Source organism: Prionailurus bengalensis, chromosome A1, assembly GCF_016509475.1.
Source record: "Prionailurus bengalensis isolate Pbe53 chromosome A1, Fcat_Pben_1.1_paternal_pri, whole genome shotgun sequence".
NCBI lineage: Eukaryota > Metazoa > Chordata > Mammalia > Carnivora > Felidae > Prionailurus > Prionailurus bengalensis.
In genome coordinates this window covers 110,445,684-110,471,460 of record NC_057343.1, presented here as the reverse complement: position 1 = coordinate 110,471,460, position 25,777 = coordinate 110,445,684, and the positions used below count along the sequence as shown (strand labels likewise).

Below are 25,777 nucleotides of genomic sequence, written 5' to 3'. Positions count from 1 at the left end.
GTTCTCATCCAAGTCATTTATAAAATGTTGAACACATCAGGGGCACCTGGGTGGCTCAGTCAGCTAAGCGTCCGACTTCGGCTCAGGTCATGATCTCACTGCTTGTGAGTTCCAGCCCTGCTGTCAGGCTCTGCTCTGACAGCTTAGAGCCTGGAGCCTGCTTCGGATTCTGTGTCTTCCTCTCTGCCCTTCCCCTGCTCATGCTCGCTCTCTATCTCAAATAAACAGTTAAAAAAATTGTTTTTTTAATGTTTAGCAAATTCAAACTAAAGACCAAGCCCTCAGGCCATTGCTAGATACTCCACTATACATTTACTTCAACCTATTAAACAGTACTCTTTTGTCCATAATGCTCAACTGATCTATTTCCTAGATGCCTTATTGAAATACATATACCCAGAAACCAATAAGAGTATTAGTCTGTAATGATTTGATACTTCGTGATCGAGCTTCTCTTTTTGAATGGATTTAATAAATCCAGCCAGAATTTTGCCTGGAATAGATGTCAAGTTCACTGGCATAGTTTGTGGAATCTACCTTTCTCTCCACTTTGAAAGTCAAAACAGCATTTGCCTACTCTCAGACTTTCAGCACCATTCATGTATGCCAGGGTTTCTCACATTACCAGTAGCAGTACAGTCATGTCACCTGGAAAATCTGGTATGTTGGGGAGCAGTCACTTGGGCCATGTGACTTAAACACATTCAGATGGATAGAAGGGCCCTGTTACCCACCCCTCACTATCTTGGGATTCAGTTCTACTCTTTTCATTCTACATATAATTGTGTTTGAGTTAAGAATGAAGAAAAATAAAAATAATCCTTCTTGTTCTCTTAGCCTATAACATGACATTGGTGACCAATTTGCCTAGCACCCAAAATAATGAGTCTGTCCCTTTTGGTTTTGTGTGTTTTATTCCACACCCTCCACGGCCCCCCCATCCACCCTCCCCCCAGTTCTTTGTGCTTTAGATGTAACTGAAACACAAAACAATTTTGATGTTCTTGACATTTTTCACTACTCTCAGCTTTTTTCGGTAGGATATTTATTTATTTGTATGAGGTTTAGATATTTCTCTTAGGCCTTTAGCACTCTTATGTACTCATTAGTTATATGTTACTTGAAAAAATATCTTGATTTTTTTTTATGATTTCACAAGCATTCCATGTTCATTGTAGGAAAGTTAGAGAATACAGATAAAGAAAAAATGTATTATAACCCTACCCCAAAGATAATAATTTTATACACTTTTTTTTAAGTTTATTTATTTATTTTGAGAGAGACAAAGATAGTGTGAGTCAGGGAGGGGCAGAGAGAGAATGCCAAGTGGGCTTCGGGCTACCAGCTGCAGGGCCAGGCACAGGGCTCGAACTCACAAAACTGAAATCAATACCTGAGTGAAACCAAGAGTTGGATGCTTAACCGACTGAGCCACCCAAGCACCCCAACCATTTTTTACATTTTAATGTATAACCTTTTAGGTCATTTTTTAACATTATAAATGGCCTCGTAGTGTTCTTTATGGATAAACAATAACTTTCTGGCCATTTCCATTGCTGTTGGATAGTTTACTCTTTTTTTTTTTTCTTGAGAATATTTGACACACAATGCTACTTTAGTTTCAGGGGTACAACATAGTGATTATAGTGATTCCACAAGTTTATACATTATGCTGTGCTCACCTCAAATGTAACTACCATCTGTCAAGTTTATCTTATAAACCATATTATACTTCCCATAATAAATACACAACTAAATTTTTGCATATATGTATCCATTATTCTGGATTAACTGGTAAGAACATTTTTTTAAGTGTATTTATTTATTTGGAGGGGGACCAGGGAGAGGAGAGAGAGAATCCCAAGCAGGCTCTGTACTATCAGCACATGGGGCTCAGTCTCACAAATTGTGAGAATATGACCTGAACCAAAGTCAAGAGTTGGAATGCTAACCGCTGAGCCACCCAGGTGTCCCAGTATGGGTATTTTTTTTAAAAGTCAGGTTTACTCAAAACACATGAACATATGGGAAGGTGGGGGGAAGAGAAGAGAGGGAAACAAACCACAAGAGACTCCTAATGACAAGAGAACAAACTGAGGGTTGATGGAGTCACATGCTCTACCAATTCAGCCAGCCAGGAGCCCCCAAAATTCATCCTTCTTAATGTACAGTTCTGTGAGTTCTGACAGATAACTATAGTCTTGGAAGCACCACCAAAATCAAGATATAGAAAAATTTCCATCATGAAAAATTTCTTCATGACCCCTTGTAAGTAAGCGCTTATCAGCCTCTGGAAACCAATATCGCTGTAATTTTATCTTCTCCATAATGTTGTGTGCAAATAGAATCAGTCTGTGGCCTTTGAGTCCATCATCTTTCACTTGGTTAATTCCTTTGAGATCCACTAAAGTTATTGCACATATTAATATTGCATTCTTTTTTTTTTTCATTTTTATTTATTTTTGAAAGAGAGAGGGAGAAACAAGGGTAGGGGGAGAACAAGTGCGTTAGGGGTGGGGGGGGGGGTGCGGGGAGCGGTGGCAGGGACAGAGAACCCAAAGCGGGCTCTGTGCTGATAGCAGAGAGCCCAATGTGGGGCTCGAACCCACGAACCATGAGATTGGGACCTGAGCCAAAGTAATATGCTTAACCAACTGAGTCACCCAGGTGCCCCTTTTTTTAAATTATTGCCAATATATCCCATTGTATGGATATACAAGTTTGTTTATCCATTTGCCGGTTTAAGGACATTTTGATTGTTTCCAGTTTGGTGTTCCTTTTGAATACAACTGCTATTAAAGGTTCATGTAGTCTTTTGTGTAAACTTAAGTTTTCCTTTTTCTTTCATAAATAGCCTAAGAGTGGATTGCTTGACCATATAGTAACTAGTAATTTTATGGGAAATCTTATTAGAAATTGGCAAACTTTTCAAAAGTTCATATTTTTGCACATTGCATTCCAATTGTTCTGTACCAATTGTTGAAAAGACATTTTTCTCTACTTGATTTTTTTTTTAAGTTTTTAAAATTTATTTATTTTGAGAGAGACAAAGACAGTGTGACTGGGGGAGGGGCAGAAAAAGAGGGAGAGAGAGAACCCCAAACCGGCTCTACGCTGCCAATGTGGATCCCAGCGTGGGGCTTAATTCTACAAAACTGTGAGATCATGACCTGAGCCAAAACCAAGACTTGGACATTTCAACCAACTGAGCCACCCAGGTATCCCCTCCACTGAATTTTGTTTATACCTTTGTCAAAAAAACCGCTGCCCATGTATGTGTATGGATTGTATTCTGTTTCATTGATGTATTTGATTTTGTAAACACCACCCTGTGGTGATAACTGTAGCTTTATAATAAGTCTTGAAATCAGGTAGTGTTCTAATTTTGTTCTTTTTCAGTCATTGCAACTATTGTAGATTCTTTGTATTTTTGTATGCATTTTAGGATCAGGTTATCAATTTACATAAAAGAAACTGCTGAGATTTCAGTTGGAATTGTACTGAATCTATAGATCAGCTTTTGAAGAATGGATACCTTAACTGTTTTGAGTTTTCTTATGCATTAATCTGTGTGTGTATGTGTGTGTATTCATCTTTTTTAGGCCTTTAACTTTGCTCACCGATGTTTTATAGTTCACTGTAGAGGTGTTGGACTTTTCATCAGATTTATCTCTATGTATTGTAATAATATATTTTTTAATTTCAATTTTCCAATTGTTTCTTGCTAGTATATAGAAATACAGTTGACTTTTAGGGGCACCTGGGTGGCTGAGTCAGTTAAGTGTCCGACACTTGGTTTCTGCTCGGGTCATGATCTCATGGTTTGTGGGTTTGGCCCCTCAGTTGGGCTCTGCACTGACAGTGCGGAGCCTGCTTGGGATTCTCTCTCTCTCCATTTCTCTCTGCCCCTCCTATACCCTCTCTCGCTCAAAATATATAAATAACCAAAAAAAAAAAAAAAAAGAAATACAATTGACTTTTGTATATTGACCTTGTATCCTGTGACCTTGCTAAACTCATATATTCTTGTAGCTCTGTTTTAGATTCTTAGGGATTTTTTTAGGTAGATAATGACCATTTATACTATCTTTTTTGTTTTTTTTGGTATGTACATTTTTAAGATTTTCTTGTAGTTACCAAATGGCCCTTCAGAAAGTCTGTGCAACTTAGATTCTTACCAGCAGTTAAGAATGTATATCTTGGGGGTACCAGGGTGGCTTAGTTGGTTAAGTGTCTGTTGATTTCAGCTCAGGTTATGATCTCACAGTTCTCTGAATTTGAGCCCTGCATTGGGCTCTACACTGACAGTGCAGAGCTTGTTTAGAATTCTCTCCTCCCTTTCTCTCTGCCCTTCCCCTACTTGTACTCTCTCTGTCCTTCTCAAAATAAATAAATAAACCTTAAAAAATGAACGTATATCTTACCATATGTGGAGTGCCCATTCTCTACCTCTGCCAACAATAGGTCAATATAGCAGGCATGTCCTACTATTTTAGGTATCAAAGAAGGTCATTTCATATAAAAAAAACAAACAAACCTGTATAACTAGAACACTGCTTTGGGCTTCAGCTTAGGGTATAGAAATGGAATATTTTTTGAATAGAGTATTCACATGGGTAGAAATAAATGCTAATCTTGTTTACTTTAAAATTAAAGGTCTGCCTCATTCAGCATTCTGTGGAGATCAGTATTTTTAGGGGTGGTTAATTAATGGTTAGAACATGTCAATCATAGATGGGCCTTAGATATTTGTGAATGTTCTATTTATAACAACAGAAAACTACACATTGCTGGTGGATAATATTTTTAATAGCTGAGATCTTAAGTTATAAGTTTATTAATTTGGGGAAAATAAACTCTGAGTTGGAGAATACTTTATTTTCTTGATTCTGAGAGGTTTCCTTACACTACCAATCATATTTTCATTGTTAGGGAATACTGTGAAAGGCTTTGAAATGGATTTCAAAAAAAGATTACTAGATGTCGTGTCTAACCCACTCTTACTGGTTGTGTGACTCTGTGAGAGCCTATCCATCACTGTCTTTGAGCTATTTTATAACTTTGTAAGTTGTAGAAAATTGATAGGAAAGATTCTTACCCATACATATATGTTATGATTGATTCTTGCAATGTGACTGTTGACTAGTTTTTAACTGTCTGTAAATTCATTTCAGCATTCTTTTTTTTTTTTTTCTAATGTTTATTTATTTTTGAGAGAGGGCACATGCACTTGAGAGCTGGGGAGGGGCAGAGAGAGGGAGACAGGATCTGAAGCCAGGTTTTGTGCTGGCAGCAGAGGGCTCAATACGAAGCTCAAACCCACCAACGGTGAGATCTCAACCTGAGCCTAAGTCAGACTCTTCACCAACTGAGCCACCTATGCACCCCCATTTCAGCATTCATGATCAAATTCTCTTTTGAACCAGTTACACCATCTTACTAGTTCCTTTATTTTTTTTAATATATGCATTTTTAATGTTTATTTTTATTTATTTATTTATTTATTTTTAATTTTTTTTCAACATTTATTTATCTTTGGGACAGAGAGAGACAGAGCATGAACGAGGGAGGGGCAGAGAGAGAGGGAGACACAGAATCGGAAACAGGCTCCAGGCTCTGAGCCGTCAGCCCAGAGCCTGACGCGGGGCTCAAACTCACGGACCGCGAGATCGTGACCTGGCTGAAGTCGGACGCTCAACCGACTGCGCCACCCAGGCGCCCCTTTAATGTTTATTTTTGAGAGAGAGAGACGGAGACATTGCGAGTGAGGAGGGGGGAGAGAGGGAGACATAAAATCCCAAAGCAGGCTTCAGGATCCAAACGGTTAGCCCAGAGCCCAACGTGGGGCTCCAACCCACAAAGTGTGAGATGATGATGACCTGAGCCAAAGTCAGATGCTCAACCGATTGAGCTGCCCAGGCACCCTGTTACTAGTTCTTTTATTTATCATTAAACCTTTGACGTGTGTTTGTTTTGTGTGTATTTGTTTTTTTGCTTGTTTTCAACAGTTTATTCACAGGCTGTTTTGTATGTATTTGTAGGAGAGTCATGATTATACACTTAAAAAAATTATTTTTAATGTTTATTTTTGAGAGAGAGAGAGAGAGAGAGAGTGAGTAGGGGAGGAGCAGAGCGAGAGGGAGACAGAATATGAAGCAGGCTCCAGGCTCTGGCAGCACAGAGCCTGATGCAGGGCTCAAGCTCACAAACCATGAGATCATGACCTGAGCCAAAGTTGGGCGTTTAACAGACTGAGCCACCCAGGCACCTGATACACTTTTGTTTTCTTAATGTTTATTTATGTTTGAGAAAGAGTGCATGAGAGCTGGGGAGGCGCAGAGAGGGGGGAGGACAGAGGATCTGAAGTGGTTTCTGTGCTGATAGCAGGGAGCCTGATATGGGGCTTGAACCCAAGAACCATGAGATCATGACCTGAGCCAAAGTCAGACACTCAACGTACTGATCTAGGTGTGCCCATGATTTTACACTATTTACAAATTGTCTTTAATGTTTCTGAATATATTATTATTGGGGTGCACTTTACAATTATTTGTTATGTGTTAAATGTGTTAATGGTTCTTTTTGCCTCAAAAGCTAATATTAAGTCCATAGAATGTTTTATGGTTGATGATTTTAAAAGTTTGCTATGACATTACATGTTCAGATAAAGTCTGAAATTATCATCATGGCTCTGGAGGTTGCTTGCTGAAATTTAAGAACTATTACTAATCAAAAATCTGGGTCTTTTTTATTATCTTTTAATACTATATCTACTGAAATAGTCTTAGTTCTTTAATTGTAACATTAGTCTTCAGATTAGGATTAAATTTTGGACAGATGCTAAAACTAAATTATCGTCAAGATTACAGAACCTGGTCCACAATGCAGGAATTAACTAATGAAAAGCCCACTATAAGCAATATATGTCCTCTTAAACACTTACCTATTTCAGTAATCGTTTTACAGACATCTACTGAGCACCAATTATGTGTTCTCCAGGGATAAAAAAGGTGACTGCTCTAGGTCAAAATTAAGAACCCAGCATCTCATCATGCAACCATGTTATGAGAAAATTTAAAGTGCCATGTATCATTAATCCAGATACAATATATAGATTGGCAATAATAACTCCCAATTAATTGTGTGTTACTTTATACCAGATGCCTTACTGCTTGCTATGTATACATCCTAGTCTATAGAGTGGGGATAGTTCTTTCAAACTCACTGAGTTGTTATGGAGAATAGATGTGATTATTCATAACTGATACTTAGCTAAATTCCTGGCACATGATGAATATAAGCCCTGGTTATGGTGTCATCTAATTCTCACAATAACATAGTAAAAGTGGGTATTATTGCATTTTTTAGAAGAGGAATCTAAGATTCCAAAATCAGTTTGCTGAAGAGCATACAGCTATGTAGTGAAAGAGCCAAGATTAAAAAAAGATGTTTTAATGTTTATTTTTAAGAGAGAGACAGAGTGCAAGTGAGGGAGGGACAGAGGAGGGGGAGACACTGAATCCGAAACAGGCTCCAGGCTCTAAAGCTGTTAGCACAGAGCCTGACATGGAGCTCTAACCCACAAACCATGAGATCATGCCGTGAGCTGAAGTTGGACATTTAACTGACCAAGCTACCCAGGCACCCCAAAAGCCAAGATTTTCTAAAGCCTTTGTTGTGAAATAAAGCACATGTACAAAAAAGTTCAAACGACATAACTATGCCACTTAATAAATTACTATAAAGGAACATTCTACTTGATTACCGATGTGGAAATGTTTGGGTTTGGAGTGAACAGTCAAAAAAGAATTCTTGAGGGGTGCCTGGGTGGCTCAGTTGGTTAAGCGTCTGACTTTGGCTCAGGTCATGAGCTCATGGTTCATGAGTTCAAGCCCTGCTTAGGGCTCTGTACTGACAGCTCGGAGCCTGGAGCCTGCTTTGGATTCCCGCTCTCTCTGTTCCTCCCCCGCTCTCACTCTGTCTCTCTCAAAAATAAATAAAGATTTTAAAAATTCTTTTTTTAAAAATAAAAAAATAAAGTAAAATTAATTAAAATTAAATAAAAATTAAAAAAAAAGAATTCTTGAGACATCTTCACTGCAAAAAGGTGGTTTTATTAAAGAACCTGTGGGCAGAAAGAGCTACACTGGGCTTGTGACAGGTGACTGCTTTTAAACTTTCAAGTTGCAAGAGTGTTAGGGACAGCAAAGTCTCCAAGGAATTTTGAAAACAAGGTTTCCAGGACCCTGAGGGTGCTAGCTGTTATTAGGAAGAGGTCATTTATTACTGTTTAGTAAACCCTCAGTCATGAGACCCTTCAGAAGATGTATATCAGTAGGCCGTATGCTTGAAGGGTAATTGCTGACATATATCTTGGGGAGTAGAGATAAAGGAATTTCCTAAGGAATTTCTTACATGTTTAAAGTAGAATCACAGGATCCTGAGGGATTGGAATAATGTTAAGCTAAGATTGCCTTTTGCCCTTAGTAAAGTGTCAACATCAAGGCAGCTGAGCTACCCCAGGAAGGTCACTGTTCCTGCTTGAAGGACTTGTCAATGGGTTGTAAGTAGTAAGGAAATTTAATTTTTTTCTTTTGCCTTCGTTTCCCATATCAGTTACCACCCAGATCAGGTAATAAAATTGCCAGTCTACCAAAAGCCATTAAGGCCTTCCCACTCATGACCTTCTTCCTCCTTCCCAAAGGTAATCCGTCACCTAACATTTATGGTAATATTTTCCTTGCTTCTCTTTGTGCTTTTACCATCTAACTATATGCACTGGAGTTTAATTTTGCCTGTGTCTGAACTTTGTACAGAATCAGACAATTTGGATTCTTTTGAATAATGTGGCTTCTTAAATCTCTGAAGTTTGTTCATTTTTTTTTGTTCTTATTTTTTTATGCTTTTATTTTATTTTTGAGAGAGAAGCACAGTGAGAGTGTGGGAGGGGCAGAGAGAGACAGAGACAGAATCTGAAGCAGGCTCCAGGCTCTGAGCCATCATCGCAGAGCCTGACACAGGGCCTGAACTCACAGACCACGAAACCATGACCTGAGCCGAAGTCGGATGCCCAACCGACTGAGCCACCCAGTTGCCCCTGTTCATTTTTAATATTATGAAGTATTTCACTGTATTCTGTACCATAAATTATCCATTCTACTTGGATGTTATCTCCAGGGTTTTTTTTTTTTACATTTATTCATTTTTGAGAGACAGAGAGAGACAGAGCACAAGCAGGGGAGGGCAGAGAGAGAGGGAGACACAGATTCTGAAGCAGGCTTCAGGCTCCCAGCTATCAGCACAGAGCCCTACATGGGGCTTGAACTCACAAACTGGGAGATCATGACCTGAGCCAAAGTCGGATGCACAACCCACTGAGCCACCCAGGCACCCCTCCAGTTTTGAGGAAATTACAAGTCATGCTGTTATATTCTTTAGTTCTTCCTCTTCCCTTCTTGAACAAGTCACCCCTAAAGCCATTAAGTAGTGTAGAGCAAGATAGGCCTCCATGCACAGGGTTGACTTGGCATTGGAGTATTGGACCTGAAGTGGGTAAGGAGGGCATCTACATAGATGTGTGAAGTGATCTCTAGCATCAGCAGGGTGTGGAGGGCATCCAGTGGGGGGAAGGGCCACTGCAGGGTGTCAGATCCCTAAAGTGGGGGGAAGGTCCAGTGTAGGGTATCAGATCCCAAGCAAGGTGAGGAAGGTGTCCACACAGAGGAGCAATTTAGCATAAGTTATCACCCTAATGGAGAAAATATCTACACAGGGAAGGGGAAGTATAATTTGGTATGAGGTGTCAGAGCCTAAGTGGAAAGAGAAATGTGACTCTAAATATCATCATGGCTCCATCAGTCTGATTGCAGGCTGGGACAAGGAAAGTAGATGTGCCTAACATTTTTTGTTGTACCAGAGAGCAAGAAAGTATCCCCAAAATGAAGAAGTCATGTCAAAAGGACACAGAACCCAGCTTGAAAGGATTCCTTTCCACTGACCACATCTAGGACAATCTGAGTATCAACATAAATCATGTAACAAATTATACCTTATTGAATAAGATAGAAAAATATGAGTTCATACTGATAGATGAATAAATGAACTAAAAACTTAGTGGGCAAGATATTTATGTACTTTGAAATACCAACCCACAAAATACTTATTGTTATATCAGTTTTCACTTACAGTTGTGTGACAAATCATCCCAGAACTTAGTGGCTTCTTTTTATTTATTATTTTATTTTAATGTTTGTTTATTTTTGAGAGAGACAGAGTGCGAGCTGGGGAGAGGCAGAGAGAGAGAGGGAGACATAGAATCTGAAGCAGGCTCCAGGCTCTCAGCTATCAGCACAGACCCTGGTGTGGGACTCAAACTCACGAACTGTGGAATCATGACCTGAGCCAAAGTTGGATTCCTAACCAACTGAGCCACGAAGGCGCCCCCTAATTTTTATTTATTCATTTTGAGAGAGAGTGAGAGAGTGCACATGCATGAGCAGAGGAGGGGCAGAGAGAGAGAGGGGGAGAGAGAGAATTCTAAGCAGACTGTGCACCATCATCACAGAGCCCACCATGGGGCTCGATCCCACAAACAGTAAAATCATGACCTGAGCCAAAATCAAGAGTTAGACGCTTAGCCAACTGAGCCACACGAGAGCCCCAGAACTTAGTGGCTGCAGTTATCTGAAGGCTTGATCAGGACTGGCAGATCTGTCTCCCAAGATGGCTCGTTCACAGGGCTATTGGCAGGAGGCCTCAGTTCTTCACCACGTGGGCCTCCCTAGAGGCTGCTTCAGTGTCTGCATGACATGTCAGCTAAGTGACTTAATCTTCAAAGTCACACCATCCTGATTTATTCTGTTAGAAGCAAGATGCTAAATCTAAGCCACCCTTAAAGGTAGGGAATTAGGGCTTCCCTTTTTGAAGTGAAAAGTATGAAAGAATTTGTGGACATCATTTACAACCACCATAATTACAAAAGTACAAAAAGTAACTTTAGAATGTAAACTCTGGTCAACCCTCCTTAATCAAGGAATCAGAGTGCATATCATCAGTAATAAGACAAATTGCCATCTTGTGTCACCTGGTAGGAATATGGTGAGAAGGACACAGCCCATTTCTGTTACATTCCTGCCAAGAGGCATGGCTTGAATCTAATCATGTAGAGATCTCAGATGTGGTAGTTGACCTCCAAGATAACCCCCAATGATCCCTGCCTTTTGGCATTCACACTCTTGTGCAGTCTCCTTTCAAGTTATTCTAGGGTTGGTCTGTGTGACCAACAGAGTACAGCAAAGGTGATGGTATGTCATTTTCAAGATTAGGTTATAAAAAATTATGACTTCTTTCTTAAGTTGCCTTGGTCACTCCCTCTGGGGAAAACCGTGTTGTAGGCAGCCCTATCTGTGGAGAGGTCAACAGGCAGGGAACTGAAGCTTCCTACTGATAATCGCATGAGTGAGCTTGAAAGCTACTCAAATTGAAGCACATTCTACAAAATAACTGACCTGTAATCTTCAAAATTGTTAAGGTCTTAATAAGCAGGATACGACTAAGGAACTCATTAGACAGAAGGAAATCAAATAGACTTTACAAAGGCAACATAGATGCTGAATTGGATTTTGCTATATAGAACATTGTTGGGACGTTTGATGTCCCTTAAATGTAAGGGTCTGAAGATTAAATGGTAGGAATGTATCTATTTTAATTTCTTGACTTTGATGGTTACTTTGTTACCTAGAAGAATATCCTAGTTTATAGAAAAATGCAATGAAATATTCTGAGTTGATGAGTCATCAGTTTGGCAGTTTACAAATGATACAGGAAAAATAGTTCTTTGAACTGTACTTAGAAGTTTTCTATAAGGGTATGATTGTTTGAAAAGTTTTAAGAGCTACATAAAGGAAAGCAATATTTTTATACATGTTATCTGGTATAGCTGTGCATTGAATTCTGTTGTATAAATACTTATGAGTGGAACTACTGGATCATAGAGTGTACATCTCTTTAACTATAGTATATATGTTTTTCAAAATGGTTGTACTGGTTTGCATTCATACACACAATGGATATGTGTTCCTCTCGCTATGTATCTTTGCTAACATTTGTTATTCTCAGTTTTTAATTTTATTCTTTCTGGTACGTACGTATGCCTTGGTATCTTTGAGCATTTAATATGCTTTTCTTTGATTAGTAAAGAGCAACTTTTTTTAAGTTTATTTTAATTAATTTTGAGAAAGAGCAAGCGGGGGAGGGGCAGAGAGGGAGAGGGAGACAGAATCCTAAGCAGGTTCCATGCTGTCGGTGCATAGCCTGATACAGGGCTTGAACTAACAAACGGTGAGATCATGACCTGAGCCAAAATGAAGAATCAGACGCTTAACCGACTGAGCCACCCAGGCACCCCTAAAGAGCAACTTTTTATATGTTTATTATTGATTTGTGTTTCCCAGGCCCATTTTTGTGCAGTCTTCCCATTTTCCACTTCATCTTATTTTTCTATGATGTGTCATTTTCTTGGTGATTTGTAACATCTTCTCCAACTTCTTGGCTTCCCTTTTTTTTTATTATTTATTATTTTTAAAATTTTTATTTATTTTAAAGGCTTTTTAAGTTTATTTATTTATCTTGAGAGAGACAGGGACAGCACAAGTTGGGGAGGGGCAGAGAGAAGGAGAAAGAGAATCCCAAGCAGGCTTCGCACTGCCAGTGCCGAGCCCGATGTGGGACTCAGTCCCTTGAACCGTGAGATGATGACCTGAGCCGAAACTAAGAGTTGGATGCTTAACCTCCCGAGCCCCCCAGATGGCCCTTCCCCTTTTTTCTCTCTAAATTGTTTTTTAAGTTTATTTATTTATTTTGAAAGAGAGAGTGCACGTGCATGAGAGAGTGGGGGAGGGGCAGAGAGAGAGGGAGAAAGAATCCCAAGTAGTCTCTGCACTGTTAGTGCTTGGCTTCCCTTTTTACTCTCTTTATATTATATTATATTATATTATATGTATATATACATATGTGTGTGTGTGTGTGTGTGTGTATATAATTTATTTATTTTTATAGAGAGAGAGAATCAGCAGGGAAGGGGCAGAGAGGAGGAGAGGCAAAGGATCAGATGCAAGCTCCTTACTGACAGCAGAGAGCCCGACTCGCGGCTCGAATTCATGAACCATGAGGGCTCAAAGTCACAGACCACGAGACCATGACCTGAGCCAAAGTGCGACACTTAACCGACTGAGCCAGCCAGATGCCCTTTTCACTTTTTGTTCATTTGTTTGTTTATTTTTTTTTTTTCTTCAAAGTTTTTTATTTATTTATTTATTTTTTTATTTTTGGGACAGAGAGAGACAGAGCATGAACGGGGGAGGGGCAGAGAGAGAGGGAGACACAGAATCGGAAACAGGCTCCAGGCTCCGAGCCATCAGCTCGGAGCCTGACGTGGGGCTCGAACTCACGGACCGTGAGATCGTGACCTGGCTGAAGTCGGACGCTTAACCGACTGCGCCACCCAGGCGCCCCTGTTTGTTTATTTTTAATCTCCTCACCCAACGTGTGGTTCAAACTCACGACCTCAAGATGATGCTCTTCCAAATGAGTCAGCCAGGTGCCCCTCCAAGTCACCTTTTTTATACCATCTTGTAAAACATGTATTCTTTGACCAGTCTGTAATCAATGTTTGTATATGGTAGAGAGTAAGTCTCATTTTTTCCATATGTATAACCAGTTGTCCCTGTACACTTAATAACCTTTCTTTTCTCCCACTGCTGTCTAGTGCCATGGTTGTCATAAAATAAGTATTCTTACATACATTAGTCTATTTTTGGGCAGTCTGTTTTGTTCTATGGCCTTGTGTATCTTTGCTCCAATTTCATATTTTTAATTGGTATAGCTGTATCATTAAGTCAATGACTTTTAATCTAAGTCTTCTCCCACTTACTCCTTTACAAGAGCATTTTGTCTATTCTTGGCCTTTTCCATATACATTTTAGAATAAGTTGGTTAACAAAACAAACAACCTGTTTTGATTTTCATTGGCATTGCTTTGAATCTATTGATCAGTTTGTGGAGAATGGACATTTTGAAATTACCAAGTTTTCTTGTGAACATGGTATATTTTTCCATATAGCCACTTACTTAGATGTTTAATTTCTCTCATAATGTTTATATTGTGCAAAGAACTCTTGTACATATTTTCTTTGTATCTCTACGTATTTGATATTTTTCAGGAAATTTTAAATATCACCTTTTAAAATGTCATCTTAACTGTTTTTGTTATAGAATCCTGCTGAATCCTACTTGCTGCTTGTTTTGGTGGGCTCTCACGAATGTTAATTACAGGGCGCCAGGGTGGCTCAGTCAGTTAAACATCTGACTTTGGCTCAGGTCACGATCTCACGGTTCATGAGTTTGAGTCCGGCATCTGGGGAGCTTGTGCCCACTTTGGGTGAGCAGGAGCCCCACTTCAGATGAATACAACCCTGCTTCAGATGAACATGAGCCGCACTCCTCTCTTTCTTTCTCTCTCTGCCCCTCACTCACTTGCACCCTCTTTCAACTAAAAAAAAAAAAGAATGTTAATTACATGTATATATGTATGGTCAGTTGGATAGTAGGAAACACTAACTTTCAACCTCAAATGAGTGAAATGTTATCTTCTAGAAAAGAATTCCATTCGTCTCCCTAGTAAACCTCCTTTATGTGGAATATTTTTATTAATAACGTATTTGTGGAATTGGGTTTTCTCTCATGTTAGGTAAGTACCTACATAATACCCTCAATTTTACCTCCTGATTGGCAAAGCCTAAAATTTTTGCTATCTGACTCTTTACAAAGTTTGCTGACCACAATCTGAAATCTTGCTGATCTTGTGAATTCTTATTATTTCAAAATACTTTATCTGTAGATTCTTTGGATTTGCCATGTACATAATATGTCATCAGTGAGGAATGAACATTTTATTTTTTCCTTTCCAATTCTTTTCATCTATTTGACTTTACTTGGTGCATCTTAATCCAATTTCAGGGATTATAGGATTGGGATTTTTCTTTTTCTCCTAGATGAGTAGAAGCTGAGCTGTATTCTATGTACAGTTGGTTTATTCTCAGGGTATAAATCTTCAGAGACCTAACCCTGGATACATAGCTTATCTCCGTGGCTTGTTATAATGAGGTTTACCCCGCTGAGCAAACACTTCCAGCTCGAGTTGACTTAAATACAGAGCTGACTGCTGTGGATTTCCATTTTCTTCCATATTTTGGCTTGGTTAGATTCTTCACCCCGTTGTTAGTTCTCTGATGCCTCAAGCAGATTGTTAAAAATGTTTTGACTGTCTTTTCTATTTCTGAGCTGAGGAGTTGGTCTGAGTTACCTAGTCTGCCATTACTGGAATGGAATTGAGGAATGAAGATTTGAATGGAGTTCTAACTCCCAAGGTCCATGTTCTTCACTACTTAGTGTCCTGCCTTCTAATTAAATCTGACATAATAAACAAAGTATAAAATTATGTTTATATTTGACCTTAAAATATTTACATTATGTGTACTTTTAAGGATACAAAATGTCAAGTCAAAATCTTAAGTCCTGTATTCTGTTTTCTTTCTGTTCTTTTGCTCTGCAGTGAAGCAAATAAGCAACATGTAAGATGTCAGAAATGCTTAGAATTTGGACATTGGACTTATGAATGCACAGGAAAAAGAAAATACCTACATAGGCCTTCAAGAACAGCAGAACTAAAGAAAGCTTTAAAAGAAAAAGAAAACAGATTAGTATTATTACAACAAAGGTAAGTGTACATGTGGGAGTTTTTTTCTTTTTTCTTTCTTTTTTCTTTCTTTTTTTTTTTTTTTTTTAAGTAGGCTTCAGACCCAATGCAGAACCCAGTGCAGGATCTGAACCCACAACCACAAGACCTGAGCTGAGATTAAGAGGCACACACGCAACCAACTGAGCCACCCAGGCACTCTCCAAAGGAGTATTTTTATTTATAGAATTTATTAAACAACTAAATGTCCCATGGTGGTTATCCAGATTTAGATGATAGTATAGACTAACATTTAATGAGTGCTTACTATGTCCTAGGTGCTATATAAGCTCTTGACACCTATTAGCTTATTCAAGCATCACATCTGTACAATTAATGTACGTACTATTATCCCCATTTTACATGTGAAGAAACTGGAGCCTGGAAAAGTTCAGTTACTTGTCAGTGTCACACAGTCAGTAAGTGGAAAGATTAAGTGTTAAACCAGCCAGGCCTTGTTCTTAATCATTGTACTTTATTGTCTTAACTGCCAGTGAAATGACAGCAGGCTATGAGGTAGGTTATATGAGCCATCAACCTGAAAGATAAAATGGCCAGTTGTTATTTTACCAGCAAATTGAGTTTATTCGGGAATAGTAAAGGCATTGCAATCCGGGACAAACAAACCATGGCAAACCATAGGCAGGTCCAGGGAACAAAGGAGAAGGGCTTGCTTTTATTGGGGAAAAGAGGAAATTGGGAAGGGCTGTTTGTGTTTTAAGTTCATTTATTTATTTTGAGAGAGACAGAAACAGTGCAAGTGGAAGAGGGGCAGAGAGAGTGGGAGAGAGAATCCCAGACAGGCTCCTCACTGCCAGCCCAGAGCCCGAAGTTGGGCTTGAACTCACAAAACAGTGAGATCATAACCTGAGTCAAAAGCAAGAGGCAGATGCTTAACCGACTGAGCCACCCAGGTGCACCAAGAAGGGCTGTTTTAAACAAAAGTCCATTGGAAGAGAATAAGAGATCAAGATTCTCATTGGACGACTGTGGCAGTTTCTCCTGGCTGTTGCTATTGCTAGACAAGAAGAAAACTGTCCTTCCTCCTGCTGGAATGGTAAAAGTAAGCTACTTCCTACTGAAGAATGCAAGGTACTATTCTTCATGTTGGGGTCTGCTGTTAATGACGAGTGGTAGTGTGTGAGAACCCCCCTTTAGAGCTTCCTAACTCCATTTTTTATCCAGTTCCCTTTATTGTTATAGAGTCGATATGGAAAGACATCCAAGATACTTAAACTAAGTAAATAAATAGGATAGAAAACAGTATATATAATATGCTATCATTTATGTTAAAAAAGGAGAGAAGGAATAATGAAATTTTTTTGGAAATATAAAAGAGTCATAATTGAGGCTCCATTCTAAAAAAAAATTTTTTTACGTTTGTTTATTTTTGAGAGATAGATAGAGACATCACAAGCAGGGGAGAGGCAGAGAGAGAGGGAGACACAGAATCCAAAGCAGGCTCCAGGCTCTGAGCTGTCAGCACAGAGCCCGACAGAGGGCTCGAACCCATGGACCAGGAGATCATGACCTGAGCTGCAGTTGGACACTCAACCAACTGAGCCACCCATGTGCCCCATAGTGGCTCCATTATAGAAGGAGAACTGGGTAGGAGGGACCTGGAAATGTGTTACTTACCCTTTTGTGTCCTTTGAATAAAGCTTTTAAAATTGCTTTGAGGGGCGCCTGGGTGGCGCAGTTGGTTAAGCGTCCGACTTCAGCCAGGTCACGATCTCGCGGTCTGTGAGTTAGAGCCCCGCGTCGGGCTCTGGGCTGATGGCTCAGAGCCTGGAGCCTGTTTCCGATTCTGTGTCTCCCTCTCTCTCTGCCCCTCCCCCGTTCATGCTCTGTCTCTCTCTGTCCCAAAAATAAATGAAAAACGTTGAAAAAAAAAAATTAAAATTGCTTTGAAATAAGTAAGTAAACATGTTTTAGAAACTGAAATGGGAAGGTGTCAGGTGTACTCAGTGCTACAGATGAGAAGCAGCATCTTCATAAGGACTGTTAGCCATATAATAGTGTCTTAAACACATGGACTTTCAAGGTAGCAGTCTCCCAGTTTGTGGAAATGAATGCTCCTCAAGGGTTATGCAGGAATAGATAGGTAATCAATGTCTAGGTCATCAACATTCATACATACTTTTTCAAAACTAAATTTGTATAAGAACTTGCCTGCCAGTTCTCCTTTTCCATTCTCTTTCTTCATGTGTGAAAACATTTTTCAAAATAGTGGTATATGTACAAAGTGAATAGCTCTAATTATTAGGAGCAAATTCTTTTGTAATTTTTTTCCCCAGGAAACCTGAAGGAAGACCTAGTTGATCTGCCAATTTAAAAGTATATTTTAATTTATTATTTTTTTAAATGTTTATTTATTTATTTTGAGAGAGAGCACAGCAAGCACAAGCAGGGGAGGAGCAGAGAGAGAGAGAGAGAGAGAGAGAGAGAGAGAGAGAGAGAAAATCCCAAACAGGCTCCGTGCTGCCAGCACAGAGCCCGACACATAGCTCAAACTCACAAAACATGACGTCATGACCCGAGCTGAAATCAGGAGTCAGCCACTTAACCAACTGAGCCACCCAGGTGCCCATAAAAGTGTTTTTTAATCATACATTTTTGTGACTCATGGAATACAACATTGGAGGAATTCAAACAGTGACATTGCTACAACAAAACTCTATTCCCAACTGTTGAGGTTAAGAAGGTTTCTTAGGGTCAAATCTATACAAATTAAATATAGGAATTGAATTAATGCTGAACCTTGTTGGAATTTAGCAGTAAGATCCATGGATACATTAAGTGGAAAAACACTCGATGTCATTAAGAGATGCATTTCCAATAAATTTACTTTGATGTGTAATAATTATTAAAATTTGTAATGTATTGGGGCACTTGGGTGATTCAGTCAGTTAAATGTCCAACTTTTGATCCTGGCTCAGGTCATGATCTTATGGTTTCATGGGTTCAAGCCCCGTGTCAGGTTCTGCACTGGTGGCCTGGAGCCTGCTTGGTATTCTTTCTCTTCCTTTCTCCTTCTCTCTCTCTCAAAATAAATAAACTTTAAAATTTATAATGTATTTCTACATTGTTTTAATCAATTGTATTATCAGTAATGGTTGCTCAATTCAGAATTTTTAAACACTTTTAAAGTCTTAGGATCATATGCAATTAAAAAATACAATTTTAAGTTAGGTCTCTGTTTTTATTGCTGAGAAATACCATAAGTGATCACTAAAAATCTTTGCCATAAAAATATATTAGGATACTTTCTATAGGGAAACGAGAATAAAAGTACAAGTTCAGGGGTACCTGGCTGGCTCAGTCAGTGGAGCATTTGACTCCTGATCTCAGAGTTGTGGGTTTGAACCTCATGTTGAGTGTGGAGCCTACTTTAAGAAAAAGAAAACAAAAAGAAAAAAAAGTACAAGTTCAGTGAGGAAAAAAGACAGTGTAAAAGTACCAACTGTTAAAGATAAGCTTGTTCATAATTTTTGAGTGAATTACAGTAGGTATCAAATTATTGTGGCATTTACTTTCCATTGGATACAATTACCAAATGATATAATAATTTTCTTTTAAAATTATATATATGAGATGAGTCATTACACTTTTCGTTAATATTAAAACTTGGATTTAAAAAAGGAAGAGGCAAAAAAAGTTTTTCAAATTCTTTATTAAGAATGTAAGAGGGCTGCGCCTGGTGGCTCATTTGGTTAAGTGTCCAACTCTTGATTTTGGCTCAGGGCATGATCTCAGTTCATGAGATTAAGCCCTGTGTCTTTCAGCTCAGAGCCTGCTTGGGATTTTCTCTGTCCCTCTCTCTCTCTCTTCATCTCCCCTGCTGGCATATGTGCTCTCTTTCACACACACAAAATAAATAAACATTTTTTAAGAAAAGAATGTAAGCAAAAGGGAGGCACCTGGGTAGCTCATCAGTTGAGCATCTAGCTCTTGTTTTCAGCTCAGGTCATGATCCCAGGGTCATGGGATTGAGCCCTGCGTCAGGCTCTGCACTGAATATGGAGCCTGCTTGGGATTCTTTCTCTCCCTCTCTCTCTGCCCCTCTCCCCTGCTTGTGCTCTGTCATTCTCTCTCTTAAAAAAAAAAAAAAAAAAAAAAAAAAAAGAACGTAAGCAAAAAATGTTTGAAGAGCCCTGTCCTAAAAAAATATAGGGGTGCCTGGGTGACTCAGTCAGTTGAGCCTCTGACTTCAGCTCAGGTCATGATCTCAGGGTTTGTGGGTTCAAGCCCTGCACCAGGCACACTGCTATCAATGCAGAGTCCACTTCTGATCCTCTATCCCCTTCTCTCTCTGCCCTTCCCCTGCTAGTGCTCTCTCTCTCCAAAACAAACATTAAAAAAATTTTTAATAAAATAAAGTATAATAGTTACGAATAATTTCAACATTTACTTTGTTTTTCTAGTTGTATGGTATGAATATCTTGTTCTTAAAAATACATAAAACTAGGGGCACCTGGATGGCTCAACCAGTTAAGTGTCTGACTCTCGATTTCGGCTCAGGTTATGATCTCATCATTGGTAAGAGCCAGCCCTGCATCGGGCTCTGTACTGACAGTGTGGAGTCTGCTTGGGATTCTCCCTCTCTCCCTCTGTCTACCCCTCTGCCCCTCTCAAAATAAATAAATGTTTAAAAAAAAATACACAAAACTACATGAATTTTAGATATGGCTCTATTAGATAAAACCTGCTGATTTTTGGTTCACTGATAAAATGATGAAAGTGTATGAATCTCAGTGATCATGAATTTTTCTGGTGTGATTGATAAATGTACTCCTACCACTTACTTTACCATGAAAATAATAATTGTAGTAATTCCATTATGTGAGACAACTTTACATAAATATATATTTATATTCAAAGACTCAGAAAATAAGGATACAAACGTTATCTAGGAAATACAGAGAAGTCAAGAATATAAAAATGTTAAATTTACAGGACAGTGCTATAGTAATAGAAGTAATTATGTAATTTGAAAACCCGATAGAGCATGTATTTTTGGCAGAAATATAGCAGCAAACCATTTGTATATTTCATTCAAAAATCATCAGACTTTGTTCTTTATAAATAACATGAGTAGGGGCGCCTCGGTGGCTCAGTTGGTTAAGTGTCTGACTTCAGCTCAGATCATGGTCTCATAGTTCGTGAGTTTGAGCCCTGCATCGGGCTCTGTGCTGACAGTTCGGAGCCTAGGGCCTGTTTCAGATTCTGTCTGTCTGTCTGTCTGTCTGTCTCTCTCTCTCTCTCTCTCCCTCTGCCCCTCCCCCTCTCACGTTCTGTCTCTTTCAAAAATAAATAAACGTTAAAAAAAAAGTAATGTGAGGGAACACAGTCTTGAAGTATTAAGTGTCTGGTTTTAATAATAGTAAATAACAATAACTGGAGGTGCCTGGGTGACTCAATTGGTTAAGTGTCAGAGTCTTGATCTCAGCTCAGGTCTTGATCTCGGGGTCATTAGTTCAAGTCCTACATTGGGCTCCACGCTGGTTGTGGAGTGTACTTAAAAAAAAAAAAAAAAAAAACTAACTAAATAAATCAAATAGTAAATAACTGAACAATTTAGAGGACATGCAGAAAAGGAAATGGCTATTTTATTTCATTTTATTTTTTTATTAGAGACAGAGTGAGTAGAGCAGGTTCTATGCCTAGTGCAGAGTCCAACACAGGGCTCCATCCCATGACCCTTGGATCATGGCTGAAATCAAGAGTCATACGCTCAACTGACTAAGCCACCCAGATGCCCTAGAAATGGTTATTTTGTTTTATTTTTAATTTTTTTAAATGTTTATTTATTTTTAAGAGAGACAGAGACAGAGACAGAGCATGAGGAGGGGAGGGGCAGAGAGAGAGGGAGAGAGAGAATCCGAAGCAGGCTCCAGGCTCTAAAGTGTCAGCACAGAGCCCCATGTAGGACTTGAACCCATGAACCATGAGATCATGTCCTGAGCTGAAGTTGGAGGCTCAACAGACTGAGCTACCCAGGTGCCCCCAGGAATGGTTATTTTATAGACATGTTTTAATTACTTATTTTTGAGAGAGAGTGAGAGACAGTGTGAGCAGGGAAGGGGCAGAGACAGAGGGAGACACAGAATCTGAAGGAGGCTCCAGGCTCTGAGCTGTCAGCACAGAACCCAAGGCCGGGCTAAGCTCATGAACCATGAGATCATGGCCTGAGCTGAAGTCGGAGGCTCAACCGACAGAGCCACCCAGGCGCCCCCAGAAATGGTTATTTTAAATTGAAGGTTGCTTTCCTTTTTTTTTTTTTTAATGAAATAGTCATTTATAAGATAATTCTGAAAACTCAAATTATAGTTGGTGTTTTACTGTTGTTTTGTTATTCCATAAGTAGTTGGTTTAGCCATGTCAACCTTAGCTCAAAACTAAAAAGAATCAAATTGGTGCACTCAGTCCTGTTAACCACCAACTTACCTGGCTTCTAAGATACAGTTGATAATATCTGTCTTACCCTTTAAGTACTGATTAAGTTGACTGCATGTATCATATGCAGCCTATAGTAGGAAACTAACTTATTGCTTATAACAAGAAAATACTGGAGTCAGTATTTGTCATGAAAGATAAAGTGTTTCTCCAATGTAAAACAGTTTTGGGGATAGCTGAAGGGTTTGCCTGAGCTGTGTGTAATCACTATTAACAGGAGCTTTTTCCCCCCTCATGTTTATCAGCATCGGAGAAACTAATGTAGAAAGAAAGACGAAGAAAAAAAGGTAAGTGTGCCTTTAGGAATATTATGTAGATAATAAAGAATACTCATTGGAGGGATGAAAAGAGTGATTTTAAAACACTTGTGATAAAATTTGGATCTGAAATCTCTTGTCTGTAATTCGTGATTAAGTATCATCCCTTTTTCCTCTCTTTACCTGACTGGCATTTATTGGCTTCATTTCTCCTTTTTCTCCAACTTTCCAGAGTATACCTGGAAGTAGTAAATAATTTCTCTTAGAAATCTCTCTTATTCTATTAGAATAGGAAATATTATTAGACTGGTAAAAAAAAAATTGTTGACCAGCTATATATCTGGTGAGAGTAAAGATTATGAAACATTTACCATGCTCTCCAAGGCTTAAATAAACCCAACAATTACACTGCAACTTTATTCTAACATGATTCATTGTTGAGTATATTCAGAGTAGGAACACTGCTCTTGAACTCCATCCAGGAGAGTTACGTTATTAAAGTAAAACCTGCGGTTGCTGCGGGATTACTAGTCACACAGTCCCCAGCGCATCACATCTAGGGATCCCGTGGTAGCCAGGCTTCAGTGTATCCATATACCTCGTTCGCCCATGAAATTGCTTTTTAAACATTCTGTGAAGGGTCAGCTTCCCCTGCATGTAACTGTTCACTGTCTAACAGGTCTAAGAGTGTCACCAGTTCCAGTAGCAATAGCAGTGACAGTTCAGCCAGTGATTCTTCATCTGAGAGTGAAGAAACATCTACCTCATCCTCCTCAGAGGACAGTGACACCGATGAAAGTTCCTCCAGTTCATCGTCTTCATCCTCCTCCACGAGCTCCTCCTCGTCCTCTGATTCAGACTCAGATTCTAGCTCTTCCAGTAGCAGCAGCACCAGCACAGAGAGCAGCTCTGAGGATGAACCACCAAAGAAGAAGAAAAAGAAATAGAATCGCTCCGTCCCTATTGGACTGCCGGACTGAACACATCAGTGTGATTCTCGAAAGGGAATTTAGATCGTGTTAAGGCCAAACAGGTTAACCAGTCAACATTTCTAGAGTTTGGAAGTTTCTAAATGTTTTACACATCATAAGAGCATAAAGAGTATTAATAACGGATTATATATGTATGTGTGTGTGTGTGTGTATGTATATATATATATACATATATATATATATATACACATATATATATATAAGACTTTTTTTATTTTAAGGGTAAATCTCGTTTTTCTTTTTTATCTTTAATATATATCTCTAAAACTTAAAGCTGAATCCAGTAAATCTGTTATCGTGATGAAACTTTTCTTTTCTCCCTGTGAAATGAATGCCACACTTTGTTACATGTTAGTGCTACGTATCAGACATGTTTTCAGGGTAATGAACCACAATGTCTGGCAGTGAATTTCTCATGCTTTTGGCTGTGTTATTATGGAAGATTTACTACCTTGTTACTATAAACTTAGAGGAGTTTTCCTCTTAATAAATGTGCTCGATTTTTATGTTTATGTTCAGAAGGTTATTGTGACTTCTTAAATGAAAAGCTCAAGGAACCTATTAATATATTTATGCCTTTTCAGTCGTACAAGTGTCCACTTACTGTGTTATGTCATTCGTTTTCCTCTGGTTCTTAGAGTTACTCTTGTCTGAGGAAAATCAATCTAGAGGAACCTAAAAAGGAACCAAAATTCTGAAAGTACTTAGGAGTCCAATCTTGGTGCCTTTTGATAAGTTGTGTGTATCAGAAAAGAGTCACTTAAAAGTTTAATTTAAGTAAAGTGATATAAATATCTTTGTGTGTTAATATGCTGTAAAAGGTAGGAGAGGAAAAGGAAGAGGAAGAAAGGTAATTTTTACCAAAACTTAGGGTGATGTTGGTTGCCTTTTATTAAGTTTTTCTAAGCATTCATAAAGATTGCCTTTTATTATTTTATTATTATTTTTGCCATTGTGATTTGACAGTTCATGGCAACTGGTCATATCTGGCTATCTACTGAGTAAATACAAATGACTTGGATTAATCTCATGTGTTTACATAGCATAGACACCGTTGAAATGTAGCATGTAAGATTAAAAAGAAATACTGCACAATATTTCTTAAAAGTGATATACTCTGCTGTGGTGAAATTATTTAGTTGTGCATGACATCATTCTATGATGTCTTTTAAGCTTTTTGGAAAGAGGTATCGTTTGTAGAAAAATCTTGACTTGGGCTAAATAAGGGTTTTTAAAACTATGAATGTTGTCTTTTTTATATTTTTATGAGAAAGTAGAAAACTGCTTTTGAAAAAATGAGCTTCTATTTAAGTGTTGAAATACACATATGTTGTAAGTTTAAGGAGCCTGTAACTCCTTGTATGTTTTATAGAACCAGCTGTTTTCAGTGATTGTAAATAAACTCTCAAAACATCATTTCAAAGGCTCCATACAGAACATATCAATTGACAGGTAGATTTAATAAATTACTAATTAATCCCATTTTACAACGGTAGTCTCTATAAGGGCATTTTTAGCAGTTAAAGAACTTGGAAGAGAAAAGAAAAGTGTACTTAGGTTGCAACACTTGCAATTAAATAAAACTCGTTTGTGCTCACGAGCTCAAGCATCTATTATCTCTTTGCTGTTTTACTTAATGCTACCTCTTATTCCTTTGGAGGGTAAGGACATTTAAGCAAATTCTAATTATTTTTATTGTTGTAACTGTTACAAGGTGTACCTGGAGAAGTACAGAAGGCAGGAATTCTATTCTTTTCTAGTCATACAGTTCATTCAAAACAGAATCAGTGGCGGGGCACCTGTGGGGCAGGGTCGGTTGAGCATCCGACTCTTGATGTCCACTCAGGTCATGATCCAAGCCTTGTGGGATTGAGCCCTGTGTTGGGTTCTGTGCTGAGTGTAGAGCCTGCTTGAGATTCTCTCTTTCTCTTCCTCTGACCCCCGTCCCAATACAAATAACAAAAACAGAAAACAGAATCAATGGCAAGGTAGAGTCTAACTTCCGAAGAGTTTCTCCATATCCTGCCTAAAAGCAAAAATTTGGAAGTTGAGTCCCTGACGTATGTCTTTTTTTTTTTTTTTAATTTTTTTTTCAACATTTATTTATTTTTTGGGACAGAGAGAGACAGAGCATGAACGGGGGAGGGGCAGAGAGAGAGGGAGACACAGAATCGGAAACAGGCTCCAGGCTCTGAGCCATCAGCCCAGAGCCCGACGCGGGGCTCGAACTCATGGACCACGAGATCGTGACCTGGCTAAAGTCGGATGCTTAACCGACT

The 25,777-nt window shown here is 38.8% G+C and overlaps 1 protein-coding gene across 1 annotated transcript in view; it reads left to right on the top strand.

The window, feature by feature from the left end:
* Window positions 1-25,098, top strand: part of ZCCHC10 (zinc finger CCHC-type containing 10) — a 28,340-nt gene extending 3,242 nt beyond the window's left edge. Inside the window, exons 2-4 of the mRNA XM_043587752.1 lie at window positions 15,611-15,775; window positions 22,495-22,536; window positions 23,186-25,098. Of these exons, the coding sequence (XP_043443687.1) occupies window positions 15,611-15,775; window positions 22,495-22,536; window positions 23,186-23,453 (475 nt within the window). The 3' untranslated portion in view covers window positions 23,454-25,098. The remainder of the gene's footprint in view (window positions 1-15,610; window positions 15,776-22,494; window positions 22,537-23,185) is intronic.
* The last annotated feature ends 679 nt before the right edge of the window (window positions 25,099-25,777 follow it).